This window comes from Motacilla alba, chromosome 5 (assembly GCF_015832195.1).
Source record: "Motacilla alba alba isolate MOTALB_02 chromosome 5, Motacilla_alba_V1.0_pri, whole genome shotgun sequence".
NCBI classification, from domain to species: domain Eukaryota; kingdom Metazoa; phylum Chordata; class Aves; order Passeriformes; family Motacillidae; genus Motacilla; species Motacilla alba.
In genome coordinates, this window is record NC_052020.1 from 52,186,856 (window position 1) to 52,207,868 (window position 21,013).

At 42.4% G+C, this 21,013-nt stretch overlaps 1 protein-coding gene across 15 annotated transcripts in view; it reads left to right on the forward strand.

Annotated features, from left to right (window-relative positions):
* The first annotated feature begins 1,576 nt into the window (after window positions 1–1,576).
* MARK3 (microtubule affinity regulating kinase 3) overlaps window positions 1,577–21,013 on the forward strand; it is a 62,710-nt gene continuing 43,273 nt past the window's right edge. For 3 of the 15 annotated variants that reach the window (XM_038136971.1, XM_038136968.1, XM_038136980.1), the window contains exons 1-4: window positions 1,579–2,255; window positions 10,455–10,493; window positions 14,866–15,057; window positions 20,809–20,862. In XM_038136971.1, the coding sequence (XP_037992899.1) occupies window positions 2,205–2,255; window positions 10,455–10,493; window positions 14,866–15,057; window positions 20,809–20,862 (336 nt within the window). In that variant the 5' untranslated portion in view covers window positions 1,579–2,204. Of the gene's footprint in view, window positions 2,256–10,454; window positions 10,494–14,865; window positions 15,058–20,808; window positions 20,863–21,013 lie in introns of all 15 variants that reach the window. The other 12 variants (XM_038136972.1, XM_038136974.1, XM_038136975.1 and 9 more) reach the window with 8 other exon arrangements.

A 21,013-nucleotide genomic window follows, 5' to 3' on the forward strand; every position in this document is an offset into this window, starting at 1 on the left:
CCCACCAGACCCAACTTTTTTTTTTTTTCTACAGAGGTTCATATTTTTCTGTTAAAAAAACAAAACTCAAAACAACAACAACAAACCCCCCCCCCAAAAAAACAAAAAACAACCCATAGGTTTGGTCTTAAGTCACCTACATGCTGAATATACAGAAGTTATTTCTCTTTCCTGGTTTTCATTCATAATTAGATCTACTCATGACTATACCAAGATCTTCTTTACAGACTTAAAAAGGACTATGCAGAGTAACTACTGGATACACAAAGAATGTTTTGATAGCTCAGGCTTCCACCCTCCTTCAACAAATGAGCCAAGCATCAAGCTGGTATGAAAATGCAGCGCTGTAACACTGTATGGGTGTCTGATGGCAGCAGGTGAGATCTGCCAACAGCAGCCACAGACCCCCACCGGGCGTGAGCTCCCTTCTGTAACACACACCATCCTCTGGGCTGGGAAAGCCCAAGAAAAGGAAGGACATGCTTTGGTAGATGGCCCAAGGACAGAACCCTGAACACGGATGACCATTCCTGGACTACACTTGCCTGTGTCCCTTTCCCTGGCTGTGAGTGGCAGTGGGGTCTGTCCCCTTCCCCAGCCAAGGGCTGGCTCTGTCGGGAGATCTGCCATTTCTCCAGCCACTCTGTGGCACCATCCCCTCTGTCCCACGGTGCTCCCCAAAACCTGAGCTCCCCACCCCACATCTCCTCCCATGCTGGGGGGGGCACAGCTCCCTGAGGGCCTCTTTACAGAATCAGAATCAGAGACTTTTAAGGGGTTCAAAGAACCCAGTGCCAACCCCCTGCCATGGGCAGGGACATCTCCCACTAGACCAGGTTCCCCAAAGCCCTATCCAGGCTGGGCTTCAACACTTGCAGGGATGGGGCATCCACAGTTTCACCGAGTAACCTGTTCTGATGCCCCACCACCCTCACGGTAAATTTTTTTTTTTGCTAATATCTAATCTAATTTTCCCCTCTTTCAATCTGTACCCGTTATTGTTTGCTCTATCACTACACTCCTCACGGAGCGTCCCTCTCTAGCTTCCCTGCAGACCCTCTCAGACACTGGAAGGTTGCTGAGGTGCCCACACCACTTTCTCTTCTCCAGGCTGAACAGCCCCGACTTTCTCCATCTTTGTAGGGGAAATGCTCCAGTCCTCTTATCGACTTCAAGGTCCCCTCTGGACTTGCTCCAACAGTTCCATGTCCTCCTTGTACTGGGGACACCAGAACTGTGTGCAGTGCTCCAGGTGGGGTCTCACAAAAGCGAACCCCGCTCCAAGCTGCGCCGCCCCGGGGCTGCTCCGATCCTCGGAGGACAGCGGGGCCGGCACGGAGGGCAGGGCCGGTCCCCGGGAGGGCAGGGGCCGATCCCCCGAGGACAGCGGGGCCGGCGCGGAGGGCAGGGCCGGTCCCCGGGAGGGCAGGGGCCGATCCCCCGAGGACAGCGGGGCCGGCGCGGAGGGCAGGGCCGGTCCCGGCCCCGAGGCCCCCGCACACGCCGGGCGGGGGGCGGGACCTTCCGGTTCATGTCGGCGCTGGGCTGGCGCGGAGGAGCAGCGCGGCCATCTTGCCTCGTCCGGGAGCGGCGGCGGGGCGGGCGGGGGGCAGGCAGGGAGGGAGGGAGCGAGCGGCGGGCGGGCACCCACCGAGCGTCCGCAGCCCGCGGGGCGCCGGCCTTCTCGGAGCCTGGGGCGGGCCGCGATGCGAGCGGCGGCGCGGTGAAGCGGGGCCGCGGCGGGGGAAGGAGAGGGCAGCCCCCCGGGCGGCGGGCCTGCGCTAGCCGTGCCCCGGCGGCAGCGGAGAGAAGCCGGGCTGCGCCGCGTCCTGCTGCCGCCTCCTCCCGCCCGCCCTGCGCTCACCCCCTCCCCCCCCGGAGCCGCTCCCTCGCCGCCTCCCTTTCCCCGGCTCCATCCCTTCCCTCGGCTCCATCCCCTCCCTGCTGGATGAGGCGGCCCCTGCCCGCTGCTGACCCCTGCGGACCCTGGCTGTAGGATGAGCCCGAAGGACTCGGAGGGGGCGAGGCCGCTCCGCTCCCCGAGGAGGATCTAGTGGGGGGGCACCGACGCGACGCCGCCCCCCGCCAGGCACCTCGTCCTTCATGGTGGCTCCCTGCGACCACCATCTCGGAGCAGACGCGCAGCCCGGGGCCCGTGTGTGTGTCTGTGCGCGCCGCCGCCGCGGCCGCCCGAGTGAGGGAAAATGTCCACTCGGACTCCATTGCCCACGGTGAACGAGCGCGACACCGAGAATGTGAGTACCGCGGCCGCGGGGGACCGCCGCGCCCGGCGCCGCGCCGCCCGGCCCCGCCGCGCGGGCATCGCCCCGCGGGGCGCTGTCAGCAGCCGCCCGCCGCCTGTACGCTGCCCAAATTGCCGATTTATTCGGAATTGATTGTTTTTTTAACCCCTCCACAGCACGGTTCGCCGGCTCCGTGGCGTTTGAGGGCATCCCTCCCAAGCCCGGTGTACCCTCTTTAATTCCCCCGGTACTGTTTGAGTGTCGCAGGGTGGCGAGGATCGGGTTGGTTCTGTCGGTAACGGGGATCTGCGGTGGGGAGGGGAGCGCTGGGGGGCTGCTGCCTTCTGATATGCAAACTTACTGCTAAAGCACCCGAATAAACCCTTGGTAAACAGATGGGAATAATTCAGCTTGGCTAGGGGTGGGCTAGGTGACCTAGATAATAGGCCTCTTCCCTGCTTAATTTGCAGGGTTCTCGATGGTAATGACGCTGTTAGGCTAGTCACCTGTTCAGATGACATTAAAAAGGTTTCTTTATTGGAATTACCCTTTGCGCAAGGGAGCCTGTTCCCTTCACACCGAATACCCCTTTTTTTTTTTTTTTTTTTTTTTTTTTTTTTTTTTTTTTTTTTTGGTACCTTGACAAAGCCAAGGTTTAGGAATTGACACTTTATTTACAATATTAAGTCAGTCACAAAGGTCGTATGCTAAAGGAAAAAAGAACAAAAAAAATAAACTAGTCCTACCACATGAGCATATAGCAACAAACGAAGCTCGGTAGGAGACTCCCTTTCTGCAGATAGAAACTGTGTTTCTCCTAAGTTAAAACTTACTTGATCCTGGTGTATCCTGTCTAACCATTTTTTTGCATAGGCTCTGACATGTCCCCAAATGATAAACAGAAGGGAGTTGTCCCTTCTAGACTGTAGTCTAAAATGAGTTGATAGGTGAACTTTGTATTCAGCTTTTGGTAAAGGCTATCTGATATTCTTTACAAGATAGATGCTAAGCTTGACGGAGGAGGCTTTTTTTCTTTTTCTTTTTTTTTTTTTTTTTTTTTTTTGCGAGGTCTTCTTATGTTTTGGACTGGCATAAAAGGTGGAAACTTTGGTTAAAGATCAGGAAAAACTGTTGGATTGTTCCAGACCATAAATAGTCTGAGAAAAGTGATGGTAGCCCCATTGTTTAAAACAAGACCAGACAAAGCGTTAGAAAACATGCTGCATGGAACAATTACTGCATTACTAGGGATTTAGATTTTATTGACATAATAGGCACTTCTAACTTCTGTGATCTTTATTTGCTTTAGCACTACATGCAACCTGCAGGCTAAGGGCTGTATTGAGCAAAAAGCCAACTAAGCATATTTGGTTGTAAAATCTCAATGAGCTTCCTGTCTTGTGGAAGAAAATAATTAAAATATTATGCGTCCCTTCCTATGCCATGGGGAGAGTTGAAGTTGAAACATACTCTACAAAATACTGTGCAGAGTTTATTTGGATGATTTTAGTCTATACCAAACCTGACTGGACTTTTCAAGCTCCATGTGAATGTATGGAGGCCACATAGCAAATCTTTTTAGAAAGTGTTCAGATCAGATTCCCCAATTAATTCAAACTCTACTGTGGATAACTTAACAGTGGAAAGATTTAATATGTGCTCAAGGAAACATAATTATTCACAAGCTGCATGTTCTAGCACTTGAAGTTAGATTTTTACATGTCTTCCACTTAAGGCACCTTGCTCACTTCAAAATATTGGTCCAACACTTCTGTTTAGTTATCTGCATAATTTGACATACATGGATTGTCTTGCTTGCAAATAAATTGCCTTAGGTTTAAAATAAGGCATATTTTTAAACTGCTGTATTGTGTGCCAGTGTCCACAGAAATACCTGTAGGTAGGGATATTCACAGGGAGTGATTAATCCAAGTGCTCACCAGATCCAGTCAGCCAAGCCCCCCCAGTACAATACCGTATTCCTCAGGAAGCCCTCTGATGTTTTGGCCATCAGCTATCTAGAAATTTACCAAACTCTATTTTGTTATGCTTTGCTTAAAAACTAAATTTAAACCTGACATTTAGTCTGTCTGAATTACCCCCACAGCTGTGAACTCCAGGTCTCTTTTTTTAATACCAAATGCAATAATTTTGCATTTGGTATTAAAAAAGGAGATACTTGAGCTAACTGTTCTTTACCCCAAATCTGGGTGTGTTATATTGGCAGGTAAATTGAGCCTTGGTTCATTCTCTTTCACATAAGAGAAGTCTAATTAGTTAATATTCAGAGGGCTCTTTGAAGAGGCTTAGGAGGTGCCAAGGTATTCAGCTAGCCTTTGGGCCATGGTTGTGGACCCCATTAATGCCTTCTCTCTGCTTGGAAGGTTACCACTGCTGACAAAGGCTTGGCTGGTGTTGAATCTGGTTGAAGTGTGCTGATCATAGCTTATCCATGCCTATACTTGCAGTTTTGAAAATGAAGTTAGCCTCCAGAATGACAGTGAGTGTAAATTATCATTGTCTGTGCTTGCAGTTAACCACGTTCAGTGGTTGGCAGGTCCTGTTGAATAAAGAAGTGTAATTACCAGTACTTGATTTTTATTTTTTTTTTCCTAAGGCTTTTTTTTTTCAAGACATGCTGAAGTGGAAATACTGTCACAGTGACTTTCCCCAAAAGCTACTCAGAGCTACCAAGCCTTTAGTGCCTTTGAGATTAAAGAATTTGGCTCGGAGTCACCTGGTTTTGAGAGGAAAGGCATCCCAGATGATCTGTGATCATAGGAACTTCACACTTGGACAGTTGGAAGCTGGCTGTTGGCCTGCGATGAGCTGGCTCCTCACCGCAGAGACAGAGCAGCTCCTCTCTGGCCATGTCTTGTGCAGCAGTGGCTGCCAGCTGCTTAGGGGACAGAAGTGCAGGACAGGATCAGATCTTCCCCGTGTTTTTCAAAAATATGTCCTGCATGTGAGAAAGCAAGCAACAGAGACAGCAGAGACCTCCTTCATGCAAATCTGGGAGACAGGATAGACACAGAAGAAGGACTTTAGATGACAGAAGAATGAGTAAACCTGTTTTACTAGTGATGAGAAGGGAGAGAAGATGGGGGAGAATAGAGTGTGGAAACACAGTGGAAAAGGAAGATAGAAGGTGGAAAACAAAAGATGAGAGGAGTCACAGAGGAATGTGCATATGGCAGGATGGAGGACAACGAGTGACAAAGAAATAGGAGCAGAAGGAACAAGATTGTGAGGAGTAGGACAACTATTCATTAAAAAAAAATATTCAAAGAGTGGGAAGATGATAGCAAACTATAGATAGAAACAAGGAAATACAGGTGGTATGGAGGTTGGAAGATTACTTTTTTTAACAGCATGAAACAGAAAAGGAAAATCTTGGATTAAAGAGTTCAATTAAAACCTCTGTGTTCGTTGCACAGCTGTGGGTTTTTTTTTGGGGAAAAAGGGTAACTCTTTTGAATGTGTTGGTTCAGCAGGCCAATCTGAATTAAAAATTTAAATAATTTGAGGAAAAGCAAGACTAAAATATACTCTTATCTCCATGACTGTGCCTAATGTGAAAAATTTGCTATTGAAAAATGCCAGCATGATGGCAACTGTGCTCGCACAAAAGGATTCTGTGCAGCAAAAGTACCACCCCTTTTTTTTTTTTTAATTTAAAAAGATTTCGCAGAGGCAGAGTTAGGTACAAAAATGTATTTTAAGATACTGGGAAAGTTAGTGCAGTATGTCTTGGTTTATTACCAATTAACTATGAAATGCATTAGAGCATTTGCAGACAATATGCAAGCTTGCATTGTTCTATATATTATTTATCAGTCTTCTCCTATTACAGATAGATCTGTAATTTGAATGCTTTCTTCCGTAGCTGAAATCCTCTGGGTTTTTTTAAAGAAAGGGCTGAGGAGGGAAGCGTTCCTGTGGCCAAGACTTCTGACAGATTTTCTTCTACAGGACCCTCTACACTATTCTATATTTTTCACCAGTTGTAATAAATGCTCTGGTTTGAATTAAATTGGGCAAAGATGGCAAAATAACTAGAAATAAAAAAATATTTGAGGAATTCACCTGGCATGTATTTTTTAATGTCAAAATTCCCCAGAGCAGAAAAAAATGCTGATGCCCGATAGGCCTGGTACTGTGTCCTCAGAAAATACCTGGTGAGGCTGCGTGACATTGCGAGTCATCAGCTGCTAGTATTTTCACATTTTTACAGTGAGACATTTAATTCTCAGCTGCGCTGAGCAGCCTGTGCTGTGGTGTTTAATCAGTTGGTTTCAGTCAGCTTGTGCTGATGGGAGGCTGCTGGGGGCATCAGCCTGGGGTGCCCCTTCCCACCCGCGGTTTGTGCCAGCCCTGATTATCACGGGGCTCTGAGATGAGTCTGGTCAGCTCTGATCCGACTGGTGTAAACCCTTTAGAAAAGTGGAGTTATCCCCATTCTGTGGCTGCAAACAGAATGTCCAGTGCAGGTGGGGAAGGTTAAACATGCTTCCTAGTGGTTTTGGTTTGGTTTGACTTAAGCCACTTGTAGCACAGCACCCTTGGGCTAGGGTAACTTGAGTTATGCCACAACTACAAACAGATACGTATTTACAACAGTGTAATTTGGGATGTTTTATTCCTGGAAATTAACTTTTTTTTTTTTTTCCGGCTTTTATTACATTATTTCAATAACTCAGAAAAACTAGGTTGCAAGACCTTACTCCAGAAAATGTTACATAGTTAGACTTAATTCATTAGCACCACCGAATGTGGTTTATATTGCGGGCTTAAAAGTAGCAGTCTGAAAAACAGAACCCAGCAACAGGAATTGCTGAAATAAATGACTGAGAGTAAATACAGTATTTAGTACGCTGAACTTCACAGTCTTCTTCCTAGCTTTTGTTACCCACTCACCTGGTATCCTTACCTGCTCAGTTCTCCATTTTAGTTCTAGCCAGAAGACATATTCATGTTGATATAAGCGGACAGTTCCTGTTGACAACATGTCTCAGGTGACTCAAGTCAAAGGAATTCAAAGAGTGGAGGCATTTGTCTCTCCCAATCTCCATTTCATATGATATATAAGTAGCATGTGTCTGCAACTTCCTCTTCTCCTCAGTCAAGTAATGCTGCCTCATGGGTGTCAGCCAGATCAAAAATGGAGGTCACTTGTTTTTTTAGGCTCATGGCATATCAAGGTTGGCTCTGCTTAGCGTGGAGATCATCTGCCACTAAAATTCTTTAGAACATATGATAAATAGGTGCATACTGCTCTTAAAACATAAACCTGAAAGGTACTGAGTACACCTATGATGAGGAAGAAACCCTTGGGTTAGGAGGAATTCTTGCCCCATAAAGCAGCAAGTTGCTGAGCTCAGTATCTGTATATATACATACAGACAGAAATTGACTTTCAAATAAAATTTGTTCCTGCAGGGTTAAAGCCTAAGCAAAGCTTTCTATCTGCAAGCTCAATGTGGTTTTTGAAAACCAACTGTGAGGTGGTTGGGTTTTTTTCTTTTTTGTTTAGCATGTAATTACTGACAGTGATGATTCTGGAAACAACTTAGTTGGCAGTATTGTTGATGAAGAATAGAATATGGTTGGCTCTTTAGCTTTTATTCCCCAGGCTGATGTCAATAAATATCCATTTTAATCAGCAGTAAAGGAACTTTGGCTGGAAAGATATGATGAATGTCACATCTTGATAATGTGAAGCAACAAAAGAGCTTTTAAAGAGCTTTTCTAACCGGCACCAGACTTATCTTTTTGATTATATAAGCAGGATTTCTTCACTGCTGTGTTGTTCAGTGCTAATCATGGAATTACAGATTCACTCTCTTTCATATGCTGTATAGAGCATGAACCAAATACTGCCAAACTCATCACAGAGGCTGTAGTGGTTTTGCATGGGAGGACTCTTGAGCCAGAGCCTGTATGTCTGTGGGGGGAGCATCCTGCCTTTGCTGAGAACTGTTAGTGCTTTGCTGTCAGCACTTCCCCACTGGTCTTCAGGGCACTGCTGCACTTGTCACTAGCAATTCCCACTGCAATTCCCACTGCTGGTCAGTAGCCAGAATTAGGAGTGTGCAAGTGTTGCTTTGGGTTGCAGTGTTTTCTCTGCCAGGTGAAAGTGTCCTGTGTCCCTACTGTCCCCCTCCATCAGGCTGCCCAGTGTAGGCTTTTCCATTGCTGTGCTCACTTTGAGCTGCATCTGATGTGTCCTGAGCATTACTCCTGGTTTTTTTTTTTCTTTTATTTTGCCTTCCCCACTGAGGTGTGGAGGAATTAGGAATGTGTGTCAGAGGTATAGCTTCCATGTGCTAAAGGCTGTTTACTCTCCAGGTTCCCCCTTTAATCCGGTGGTTTGACAGATCTGACCTAATTAAAAGAGCCACTCGTTTTCATGAATGTCATACCAATTACATGAATGAACTCTGTGACAGGCTGAGAACTGCACAGTGAAATCTTCCCCTTTTGACAATGGAAGCATCCCAATTAGTGTTTTCTCTCCCTTAACATCTATATTATATTTCTAGAAGGTCTGCTTGTCTCCCTTGATGAATTCTGACCCTTTCAGTTGTTCCACTCCATCACAACATCCATAATGGTTGGGCTGTAGCCCACATCAGTGCCCTGAAATTCATTCTGATAGGGTTTAGGGTTGATAACTTCAGTGTCACTTTAGGTGGATAGCATTTTTCTTCTTAGGAGACCCTTTAAAATTTTGTGAGATGGAAGCCATCCATGACTGTTTACCCTTAAGATTGATTATGGAGCAAGCTAGTCTAAAAACTGCCTTTTAATTGTATGTGTTGGAACCAAATAATTGGTTATGAAAACATCAACATATGCATGCTGGGTCTGGCAAAACCCACCTCACTCCATATCCTGATTTGTGCCTTGGTCACTGGTAGGAGGGAAGTAAAATCAGGACAAGTACAGGACATCTTCATCTGATGTGTTCCTGTTTTATAATCTAGGAAAATAATATCTTATAATACCTGATGACTTAGGGAATCCCAGAGCAGTAACTGGTATATAAACAATTGTGGTTGAGTGTTTGCTGTGACACCCTTTGGTGGCTGCCAGAAACGTAAGTCTGTTTTGACTTTCCAGTAGAATTCCTTCATCAGCAGTTGCGGGATGCCTTACTGTGCTGTTTCAGGGATATCTGTGCTCAGTAGGATGCTACCTCTGTGCATATCCTTAGGGCTGCCTTTTTGCTCTTACACTGAGTAGTACTCAGCAGTCTGTGTGTTCTTAAAGATGTTAATGAGAATGGGAAATAAAATGCAACACATTGTTGGGAAGGGCTGCCGTGAAATTTTGTCTTTGCATGTTTGATTTATAATATTTTTGAGTAAAAAAAAAAAAAAAACCTATTATATATTTCCTGTTAAGTTTTTCTGTAAATGAGAGTGCTAGTAGCAAGTGCACAGCTAGAAATTACCAGTTATTTATATATTGTGTGCCCAGGTTAAGGTAATGAAGCAATTTAGTGTCTCAAATGTTCATGTCCTGGAATGCTTATATTATTAACGTTATAAGGTATAGGCTTTAAGTACAGTTTTTTCTTATTACAGTTAAAAAAGCTGAATAAAAAAAAAAAAAAGAAAGGCTGTCATGATTGTTACTGGTCTGACAGCTTTCCAAGAAATTCTATATCACTTTGTAGTATTTCATGCAGAAGTTAGGTAATAGCTAAGGTAATAAACATTCCTGGAGACTTCAGTAAGATTAAATTTTATTAGTTCACTTTTGCTGATGATAAGCTAGTTCTCACTATTTAATTAAATAAATACTTTTTAAAAGTTGATGCCATTTGTCCCCCCCATCCCCCCCGTTTCAGAAAGAGTTTCCTATTTACTGTAATTAAACATGGATTTTTGCAGGTCTTGGACATTCTGATTTCTTACTGTTTTTCAGCTCTTGGAATGGATATCAGATTCTGTTTCGTTCATGTTTTTTCCTCAACTTTTGGCACCTTCTTAAGCAGTTCAAGAACTTTGATACTAGTCATCCCCTGCCCTGTGTGTTTCTAATTCTCTCAATGTTAAGATATCTGAAACCGTACAGATACTGGCTAAAACTAACATCTACCAAAAAGATTTCAGTTGTTGACACCCTCATACTTCATTTGCTTTTTACTTTTTTTCCTTTTCTTTTTTCTTTCTCTTCATGCTAATCATTATCTGGCTATGAAAGGATGTCGGCTCATCATTGGGGGAAGGCTTTTGCGAAAAGGTGGGTTTTGTGTTGTGTTCCAAATGTAGTTGGTCTTGGGGTCAGTCCCTCCCTTGCAGTAAGGTCTCTCACAAATGGAGATGTTTTACTTCATTTCCTTCTGGGTTGAGTAATAATGGGGGGGGCTGAGGGGAGGAGGAGAATGTTTTGTTTTGGGGATTTTTAATGACAAAGGTTGTCCTGTTAGCTTGAAAATGGATGGTGCAGAAAAAGAACAAATGTTTAAAGTATTTAAAAGACTTTTAAATTCAACCTGATGCATGCCAAGATATGGAAGAAAGTGCTTTTTTGTCATGAGTGAATTTCAGGAAACTTTTCTTTTAAAAGATATGGTGACTGGCAAACCTAAACTTGCACAAAGTACCCCATCTCCTTGCCTCAGTTTCCCTCTACAGTGTAATGGTCTTGCTTTACATGAAGGCAGATATTTTGGGAATCACTCAGCCCTGGTGAGTTCATTAGCAAGTATTAATCTTACATAGAAAACACCTCCAGGAAATACAACTCACCAACCACAATACATGGAAACTTATTACAAATGAACACATGCTGATTTTAAATTTTATGTTTTTAAGACAAAGCCCGTATCTTCTTGAAACCATATAAATGTGGACCTGGAAAAGAAGCCTGAAATTGAACAGAGTTTTGGGGGGTCAGTGTAGTGTGGAAGGCAAAACCTGGAGATTTGAGGGAAAAGACAAATGACATTGATCTCAATTTGGAGAGCAGAGGATGCTATTGCCATTTCTCTGGGCTGAGATTGGCACTGTTAACCTGTTTGCTGAGGAAACTGCCCTGGGAAGTACTTGAGCACAGCCAGACGCTGTACAAGCCAATGCATGATTTGAGCTTTTGTTGGACCACCTATATTTTGCTTTTTGCCTACACCATTTAGCTTTCCATCTGCCTCTCACCGCTTCTTGAAAATGACTAGGCTGGGAGAAACACTTTCGCTCAGTTTTGAGTTTATGCTCTTCATTTCCATATGCAGAAGAAAATCCATGTTGAAATGGACAATCTGTTTTCTGTGGTTTTTAGAAAGCTTGTTGTCTGTTCAGTATAATAATGTAACTGACAGAGGAAGGACTTGATGATAGATTTATTTATGTGAAATGGAATATAGTCCAAATTAGATATGGTTGCAAATGGCTGGATTTCTACAGAGGGAAACATGGCTTTGAGCAAATCAGTTGGAGAGAACTGAACTGGTTAGGAACACACAGCTTGATACTTAAAACCCACAGCTGAAAAAGGTCATATTCTTGAAAAGAAATAATCTGGGTTGGAGTGGAAATGCAAACCTCCATACAAGGAGATTGTGTTCAGTTTATCAACCCTAGTCCAAATGAGTTCACAGCTTTTCCTGCCACCCTTTAAATGCAAAGCTAGGAAGCATGAAAAAGTTATGGGACGCAAGAAGTCATTTTTCAACAAGAGGACAGTGAAGCTCTCAAGACAAAATTACTGGGTGGTTTATTATGTGGAATAGAGTTTGTTAGTATAACAGAATCTTTCCTTTTCCTGATAGTGCTTATGTTAAGTGTAGGGTATGAGTTAGATCAGTTTTGGCTAACCTGTTCTCTTGGCTTGTGGCTACGTTGTGCCTGATGCCCACATCTCAGCTGCTGCTTAGGCTAGCTCAGGACTAACAGTGTTTTAGTTCAAGCACAAGGCAGCGCAACTACTGTGTTTTCAGAGTCAGCTGTGTGGTTCAAAAGCTGTTGAATTCAAGTTGTTGAATCTGTCTGCTGGAGAGCTAAGCTAACAAGCCCTGCTGGGAGGCAGTCTGGCTCCTGCTGAAGCCAGCTTGTGCCGAGTGCCCGGGTGTGGAAGGGCTGTAGTTTAAATAGTTCTGATACACTTCTATTTCTGAGGAAAGTTATCAACTCAGTGAAGTGCAGTGTAAGTAGTACAGTTGTATTCCTGGGATGCTGTACTTGAACTGAAATGAACCTTCCTCTAATATATCCAAGAAATATCCTCATGGCCTTGTACAGAACATCCCGGTCCCTGATCACCAGGGGTAGCAATGTAGGAGGATGTTAGCACCTAGAATCAGCAGTTGCTGCTTTTTTTCTAGCTGGTCTGAATAATTTGACACTGAAAGGTATGAAAGGAGCTGACAGAGAAGTTCTCTGCATTGTGTATTGCAAGGTTTGTTAGAAGTCAAAGTTTGGGGAAATACAGAGGATTGGCATTGCTGTGCCAGTACACACAGGGCCTGAACAAGATGGCCTGAAAAATCAGCACCCACCTGACATTAAGGACATGCAAAATACTGAAGTTGTTAATATAGGATTTCACTGGCTTTAGTAGGTCCTTCAGTTGTTGACTGCTCGTCCTTCCTCTCCTTGAGAATTACTGATTGATAAACACCCAGTTGTTGCAGATCTCAAGATATCATTGAGAACACTGAATTATTATCAAGCCTTGAATTTTTACTGGATGTTGTTATGGATGTGCTTCTTGTTCTTGTGCCAGTTATTAGTGGTTTGGAAAAAACGTGTACTCTTGCTCCTGAAAACTGTGATAAAATTGCTAGACTATGAAATAGGGCAGGATGGGCCTCTCATTAGGAACACTTGATATTCTGCATAAAAAGAAGCTTTGCATTTTACTTCAGCCAAATGTGATCATGCATGTAAGGATCCAGTAATGAGAAGCAGTAAATCAGGGTTGGTGTTGGGTGGTCAGGTACAGATGGTCTTCTGCAAAGAAGGTTAGTTCTGCCCCTCTGAAATCAGTAGGGTGTTGAACAGAAGACGTAGTCTCTGTGCTTAGTCCTGCTGCACCTAGTCTTGGTATGGTAGGTCCATGTCTACCATGAACCCCACAAAAAGATGTTGGAAAAATAGAGGAGGGTTCTCAACAGAAGTACAGGAAATGTTTCCCTGTGTTTAATCATTCATACAGCCTGTTTAGGGAGCTCAATATACATATCACTTACTGAAGTGGGAAGGGTATTGTGGTCAGAGAAATGAAGTACCTCTATGGGAAGTGCAAATCTTGTGGCAATGCAGTAGCCAGTAAGGAGAAGCTAAAGCCAGATTGATACTGAAACATTGTGAGTTTTTTAAAATAGTAACTATTGAAACAATTTTCCAGGAGTTGCCATAGACTCCTATCAGTAGCATTTCTTAAATGAAAGTTTTTTAAAAACAATTTGATCACAACAGTTGCACTCAAATTAACAAATCAAGGAAGGCAAGATGTGAGAGTATATGGTCACAAGGTTACGTCAGGCAAGTGAAACTTGCCAAGTGCCGTGCAAGCACGGATTTGTTCATTTGTGCCTGTACCATGGTTGTTAGCTCTTGAGGTATGATCTCATCCTCACACTACAGTGATTTGCAGACCGAATGTTGCTCTATGCCAGTTTCTTGGTTGTCCCAAATGGGTTTCAGGAAGAGGAGTAGTAGTAGAAGAGCAAGATCTGGGGTTTCTGGGATGACTATGAATTTGATGTGTCATCTTTGGTGGAGACAGATATTTGTTTCACATTTGGAGGCTCCTAAACATTTTTAACTAATACTTTAATGAGTGTGGTTGGTGTATGGACCTCAACCATGAGTTAAGAATGCAAGAGGGCACCTGCTCTTTCATAAACAGGCAATCAGGAAGTGAAAAAATACTTAAATCTTAACCATGTAATCTAATGAGTAAAGACTTTTATAGATAATATATAACCATTCCTTTTTGCAATCAGTAGCTGTTCAGGGAAATGAGAGTGAAAGAAGCTTGAAAGATTGCAGACAGTGTCTCAGATCTCTGTAACTGGCTTTCAGCTTATCAATATTCAAGGTTTCAGTATATTAAGTAAGATTTCTTTCCTTGTTCTCCAGGTCATCCTGGGTGTTTTCAGTTATGTGGATCTGAAGGAACACAATCTTAATACCACAGGAAAGAAAAAAAAAAAAAACCCTTTTTTAATATTAGTAGAAGTTGTCCAATAAGGGTTAACAATTTGTGATCTTGGAAAATCTGTATTCGTGTTTCCTTTCCAAAGGCTTTCCTGCACTAGTTATGCACAGAAATGCAAATGGGAAATAATACTAAACACCTCTGTATTTTGTGCCTGATTTGGCAGTCCGTGTAAGTTACTCAGCAATGCTCAGTTGTTGCTGCAGTGCAGGTGATGTTCCACTGTCTTGACCTCACTGTCTTGAGGTGATGAGGTCAATGTTGTGTCATGAACTGGGCACCACTTTATTGCCCCCATCAGAACAAAGTTCACTGTGAGCGTGAAGTTTCAGTTGGATCCTTTGAAGGTTTCTTCAAGGGCATTGCTGATGTTTTTGAATGTTGTATGCTTCTCACCGTGGATGTGTTTTGTGTGTGTTCCTCAGCCTTACCGTGTGTGTTTTTGTTGCAGCACACGTCCCATGGAGACGGACGGCAGGAGGTTTCCTCTCGAACTGGGCGCTCTGGAGCTCGCTGCAGGAACTCCATAGCCTCCTGTGCTGATGAGCAGCCACATATTGGAAATTACAGACTCCTTAAAACGATTGGAAAGGGGAATTTTGCAAAAGTGAAGCTGGCAAGGCACATCCTAACTGGCAGAGAGGTAAAGTGGTATGGGTGTAAACAGCAGTGAGTTGCTGTAGGTGTGAAGGTTCTCTTGGAATAGCATCATCTAAGTCAGTGAACATAGAGCATATTTTACTAGAGATACTGCCACTGATGTAGAAAAAAGCAGAAAGTGAAAACTATTTTTTTGGTAACGATTACAAAACAATTTCTCTTGGAAATGGTTTCTTAAACTTGTATTTTTGGCGAGTCTCTGTCCAGCTGAATTATGTTAAAATTTGCTACTAATATTCTTGGAAAATCCTCCATTTTCAAAAGCCAGATCAATATACAGCAATTAAATAAGCTTGTTGGAAGGACTGCCTCTTAGTATCTCCATACTGCAGGGATGTATTGGAGTTGAAGTTGGGCATGAGAACTGAATGTTGTCTTAATTATTTTCCAAGTAGCCCAAATGCAGTATTTTCTTGCCAGAGCCATGTATCTCCCAGGAATCCGAGAGTAGATCATCCCAGGGTGTCTGCAGTGCTTTGGGAGGATGCTTCAGTTTGTTCAGGGAGAGTCTGTGTGTCGGTGGCAGTTTGCTCAATGTGTGCAGTATAGACAAGCTTTCTCTTGCATCTCATCTTGGAGTTGAACTCAGCTCTGTTCTCAGTTTCTGCATGCTATTGCAATGTAATTAATCACTTGCACTTAATGGTGGTTCTGATTTGGTGAGCTGTAGTCCTGTCTGCTTGTTACAAGAAGGTGTTTCTTGGTGCTGTTTTATTGAAAGCAACTCTGAAGTACTGAAGGAAGGGGAAGCACCTTGCTAACCTTTTCTTGCCAAACCTGTCTGATGAAGTAAATGTTTGCTGATACCAGCAAGGACTTCTACAGAAGCTGTGTTACTGACTGCAGTGCTTTCAGGGAATTTCTCTTTTCTGAGCTAATACAGGGTTCAGTAGCAGGAACAGAGGGAAGAAGAGAGGGGACATCGTTTTGCAAGAGCTGTTGAGATAGATTTTTTTTTTTTGGCTGATAGTTCCCATTTTCTTCTGATGTTAAAGTTAGTTCTCATTTGTAGAGAAAATTTTTGATTAATTCCTTTCCACTTAAGTTCCCTCCTCTTTTTACTGATACTTAAGATAGGATATGCAAGTACTTGACTAGTGTTTCTTTGCTCTTATTATAGGTATAGAACTTGGAGATAGATATGTGTCAAACTTTGCAAAAAGTGAAGTACATATTTCTTTACTTGTAGATAACTGTGTTGACCTCTGGTTCATTATTTTTGTTTGAAATTTCAACAAATAAAGGGGACAGTGTAAAATTTCTGGCTAAATTTGGAAAGATATGAGTACTAAGTTTCTTCAACTCTCACAGAATTGCTGTAGTTTGATAAATTCAGAGCATAAATACTTTCTGGGTTGTGACCATTGGGATGAGTATCATTCCTTAGAGGGGAACAATTAAGCTAATTTTATAGGAATTTCTTCAAGATATTTAAAACACTTTTTTTTTAAGAGGGAGAAGAGTAAAATTTCTCTTCTTGCTGGATAAACTGTGCAATGTTGATAATTTTAGATGCCTGTGACCAGAATTGTTTCCAATATTCTGGATAGCAATTTCCCCAATGTCATTACTTCACCCTTGCCCTTACAAAAGTATTTATCTGATCAATCTTCAGATTGTGCTAGCCTTTCTCATGGCTGTTAAATTGATGTGTTTTGCTTGTGATCAGCAACAGCACCAACCTTGTATGTTGAATCTCAGTTTCACTGCTAACTCATCCCCAAGGTTGTTTAAATTGGTTTTCCATTGTGTTTGGTGGTGCCTCTTAACTTCTTCATCAGACTTAATCATTATGCTTTGACATCCTCTGCCAAGGCCACTGATACAGATATGAAACAAGATTGGCCCCAAAATCTTGTCCTAGAAAAACTCTTACTCATTTATTTCCAACTTAATATCTCTTTAGCCTCTTTTTTTAGGAAAAAAAAACACCTCTGTGCACTTTTCAGCTTATCTAGTTGAAAAATTTCCGTACAGTTTCTTAGATGAGGCTTTTCATTAGTCCAGGTAGTCATATCTTGTGTGTTTCCATAGAGTCCAGTTAACCATAGGAAAATATGTTGCATTTAAACCTTCTCTTTCCTTGGTTTTTCCCTGCCAGTTTCGAGTTCAGGAATTTTATGATGAATTGGAAAAAAAAAAAAATTATCTGCTCATTTCTAAACCCTGCTCTGCTGTTCTGTTCTTGATAGATGCTAGGAACCTGTGCTGCAAGAATGCTTTTTTTCTTTCTCCTTTGAAAATCTGCTTCTTGTAAGAATTCCAGGGTCATATTCTCAGCCTGGCCTCAGCCAGATGGCACTTAGCTTTCTGAATTTGTGATTTCCTGCTTTACACTCTTTCTCCTGCAGCCTGTCCTGTCTTTGTTCCTGTTCTTTTTTCCATCTTATGTACCAGAACCTAAACAAAATGCTTCGTTTTGGGAGTTACACTTAAATGAGTTTTCATCTCTGCTGTGTTCTTGCTGTATTTGAACCCCTCTTATCTTTTCCTTGTTATCTGTGTCTCTGTTCTGAATGTCCTTTTAAGTGACCATGTCAGGTTCACTTTTTGGCAATTCCTTCTTTATATCTGTGTGCTGAGTAGCTTCCAAATCCTTAAGCAGATCAGCACTTTTCTGTCACTTCCTGGGAGGAGGATATGTTTGTTTAAGCATTCTTTTAGGGTAGTTGCTCATCTCTTTGCATCTGGAGTCCTTCCCTGGGAATTTTCATGTTGCTTGAGATGAAGATTTCATGTTTCCAATTGGAGTAAGTTCTAGGACTCTTTTTCATTTCCATTTTTAGTGTGTCTGCAGGATGCATGATGAGTGCCCATCTTCAAATTACTGAAAGGAAGGAATGTTTAGCTCTTCAGGGGATGATCAGAACATCAGCCTAATTTGGGGGGGGTTGAATTGTCTTGCAAGGAGTGTGTGGCCAGAGATTAACTTCACTGCATTAGAGCTGGTGCTTGGTCCTCTGCCTAGGAGTGTTATTTGTAGGCTGTCTGCCCTTTTGAAACCACAAGTCTTCATTGTCAATCTGCTTTTCTTAATTCTTGGACTGCAATCCATGTATTTTCTGCTGTGGTTTTATCAAAAGGTGTTTCCTCTGACAAGTTTTCCATACTTGCCAAAATGAATCTAAAAGACAAAATTACCTTCTGCTATTACTGAGGTGGCCAAAATGATTATGGACCCTTCTGTTCTTTAAAGACATGTTCAGTTAATAGCCAGGGAGCTGAAGTTTCCCAGTCAGGCTGAATTCTTTCAGAACCCAAGTCTGACTCCAAGCAATCTATTGTCATCTTCTTTCTGTTCTTCTCTTGGAAAAAGTGAAATTTAAGAGGGAGAAAGCATTCTGAATAGGAGCAGTTTGGCCAATTTGCTCAGTGTCCCAACTTCTGATTTCTTTAACTCCCTTATTCAAATCATGCAGAAGGGATGTTTTAAGTCACATTATTGTGAATGGTGGAAGCAAACTCAGTTTTAATTCTATTAACAATTTCACACAGAATATCATGGCAGTGGTGTAATAGTGTAGGTGGACTTGCATTTTTCCAGCACTGGCCCTAGCTCACAGTGCATGAAACCATTCCAAATGCACTTTATGTAAAGAGAGCAAAGTTTCTGCTTTAAAAGGCAATTTAATGTTTTATTAACTGTACTTAGAAAAGTCTCCATTTAACTTTCTCAGGCTTGTCAGAGCTACTCTTGAGGGCAGGCTGCCTTTGCCTGGGATTTGGAGACCTTATCAAGGCACCTGAAGTTGTTCCTGTTCTGATGATGGGTTCAAGCTCTCACAGTCCATGTTAACACATTGTACTCTCAGTGTTCATGTGGATAGGAATTCTCTAAATGCATCCTGCCTTTAAGGCTATAATTAGTGCACTGAACAGGCCTGAGAGTCTGTCTTTTGGAAAACTGAGGTTTGTACCTTCCCTGTACCTCCAGGGCTGAATTTGTTTGACAGTGTCAGCGACCTTTCTGGTGACCTGGCACCAAGTGCACGCTGCAGTGAGCTGGTTTTGCAGTAACATGGTACCTTAAGGCTTGGTGGGTTGAAAAAAGTTTACATATTTTAAAGATTCACCAGAGTGGTACAGCCCAGAACAAAAATGCAAACTTTTCCGACTGGAATGTGCTTACTAAGTGAGCAGCTGTGGGTAGTCTTGGGGCACCAGGTCACTTTCAAATAACATTATCTGCTGTTGACAAAGGCAGTGCTTACTACATCCAGCATTATAAGAGTCCAGCATTATAATCCAGCATTGTAAGAGATTGCAGGAAGCGAGTAACTTTGAACTATTGTCACAAAGTTAACAACAGGCATAAAGGTAGAGATAAAAATCTTCCTTGGTTTCGTACACAGCTGGTAATATAAAAATACCTATTGCTTAATGTCTTCCTCTCTTGTTTGTATTTTTGAAGTGATTTCTCAAGGTTTTGCAATGGAATTTTGCCTCGGGAAACAGTGATCTATAATTTCAGTAGCTTGCCTTAGAAGAAAACACTCCCCAGAGTAAAAACATTCTTAGATGGCTTCTCAGTCATGTCTCATCGTATCTTGCATCTAGAAGAGCTCAAAATAAGTCTTAAATATCAGTTTCAGAAAACACCATATCCATTATATAATTCTGTGATGCACCCAAGCGTTGAACACTGTTCCCCTCTTACCCTCCCCATCGTGACAATCCATCCCCGTGTTTTTTGCACTTCAATGTAGGGATATAAATTGGCTTTGATGTAAGATATTCTTTATTCCATATGTCACCAACCCCAAGTTAATGAGGTGACAAAGATAGCTCAAAGTGATGCAGGGAAATGGGAGCTGTGGCATGGGAAGGAGCAGCATCTACTGTTTGAGCCAAAAATTGAAGTAGAGTTGAAAGCCTTTGCTTTGCACCAGTGAGGTATTCACTCTTCTGTAGAGCTTCTTCTGGTATGTTTAGTCTCTAATTTAGAAAGGAAAAATACCAATTGGTATGTAATTCTAGGAAGATTCTCATTTCTTGTTCTACCTCGTCCAGTATCCAAACTGCATTGCACTGAAGTTTCTGTTGCCTATTCATTGCTTCAAATCTTCAGGTTCTGACTTGTTAGTTAGCATGGTATGTAATTTCTCTTCTGCTTATTGCGTGAATTTTTTTTTGTTCTTTAATATTGCTGTGCAGCATTTACTGAAAAGAGGAGAACAAGTCAAGGAATGTACTTACCCAAAATATTGTACTACAGCCAACATGTTTTTGTTGATTTCCAAATGATATTTTTTTTAATACCCATCAGGGAGCAAATTGACACAAATATTTAGTGAATTTCCAAAGATGAACTTACTTCTTGCCAAATTTGTGTGGAAATGCTTTCAATATGCTCTGAAATCTCTGCTTTTAGAAACTGCCAATGCCCAGTCACTGCTGTGTAATCTGTTGTGTAATTATACTGTGTAAACATTATCTGTAGGCACACTGCTCCATATCGGGGCACTGTCTGCTGTTGGAGCTTCCACTGTCATCAGTGTGATGGTCTTAATGTCAAGTCAAACACTCAGCAAGCTTCTCATCTTAATATCCTTAAAATACCAGGGTTTTTTCCATTCCTGCTTCTAGTTGAAATACAAGTACATAATTTGCAGAAGGACCTTAAGCGTGTTTTGTGTAATTTTCATGTTTTCCATGTCTGTTACTGGATTGGAGCATGTTGTAATAACGTGGTATTGTTCCTATGGAAAATACTGATCATGAACTCTTCCTTTAGGTTGCCATAAAAATAATTGACAAAACACAGCTGAACCCAACTAGTCTACAAAAGGTATGTTTTTACTTTTAATCTTCCAACTGTATTATGACTTGTTCGCTTCCCCACCTCCTTCCATTAACCCTGAATGCCTGTGCTGGAGAATCTGAAGCATTGCATACTTTTGCCCACATCTGACTACTGTATTTAATAACTGGTTTTGTAA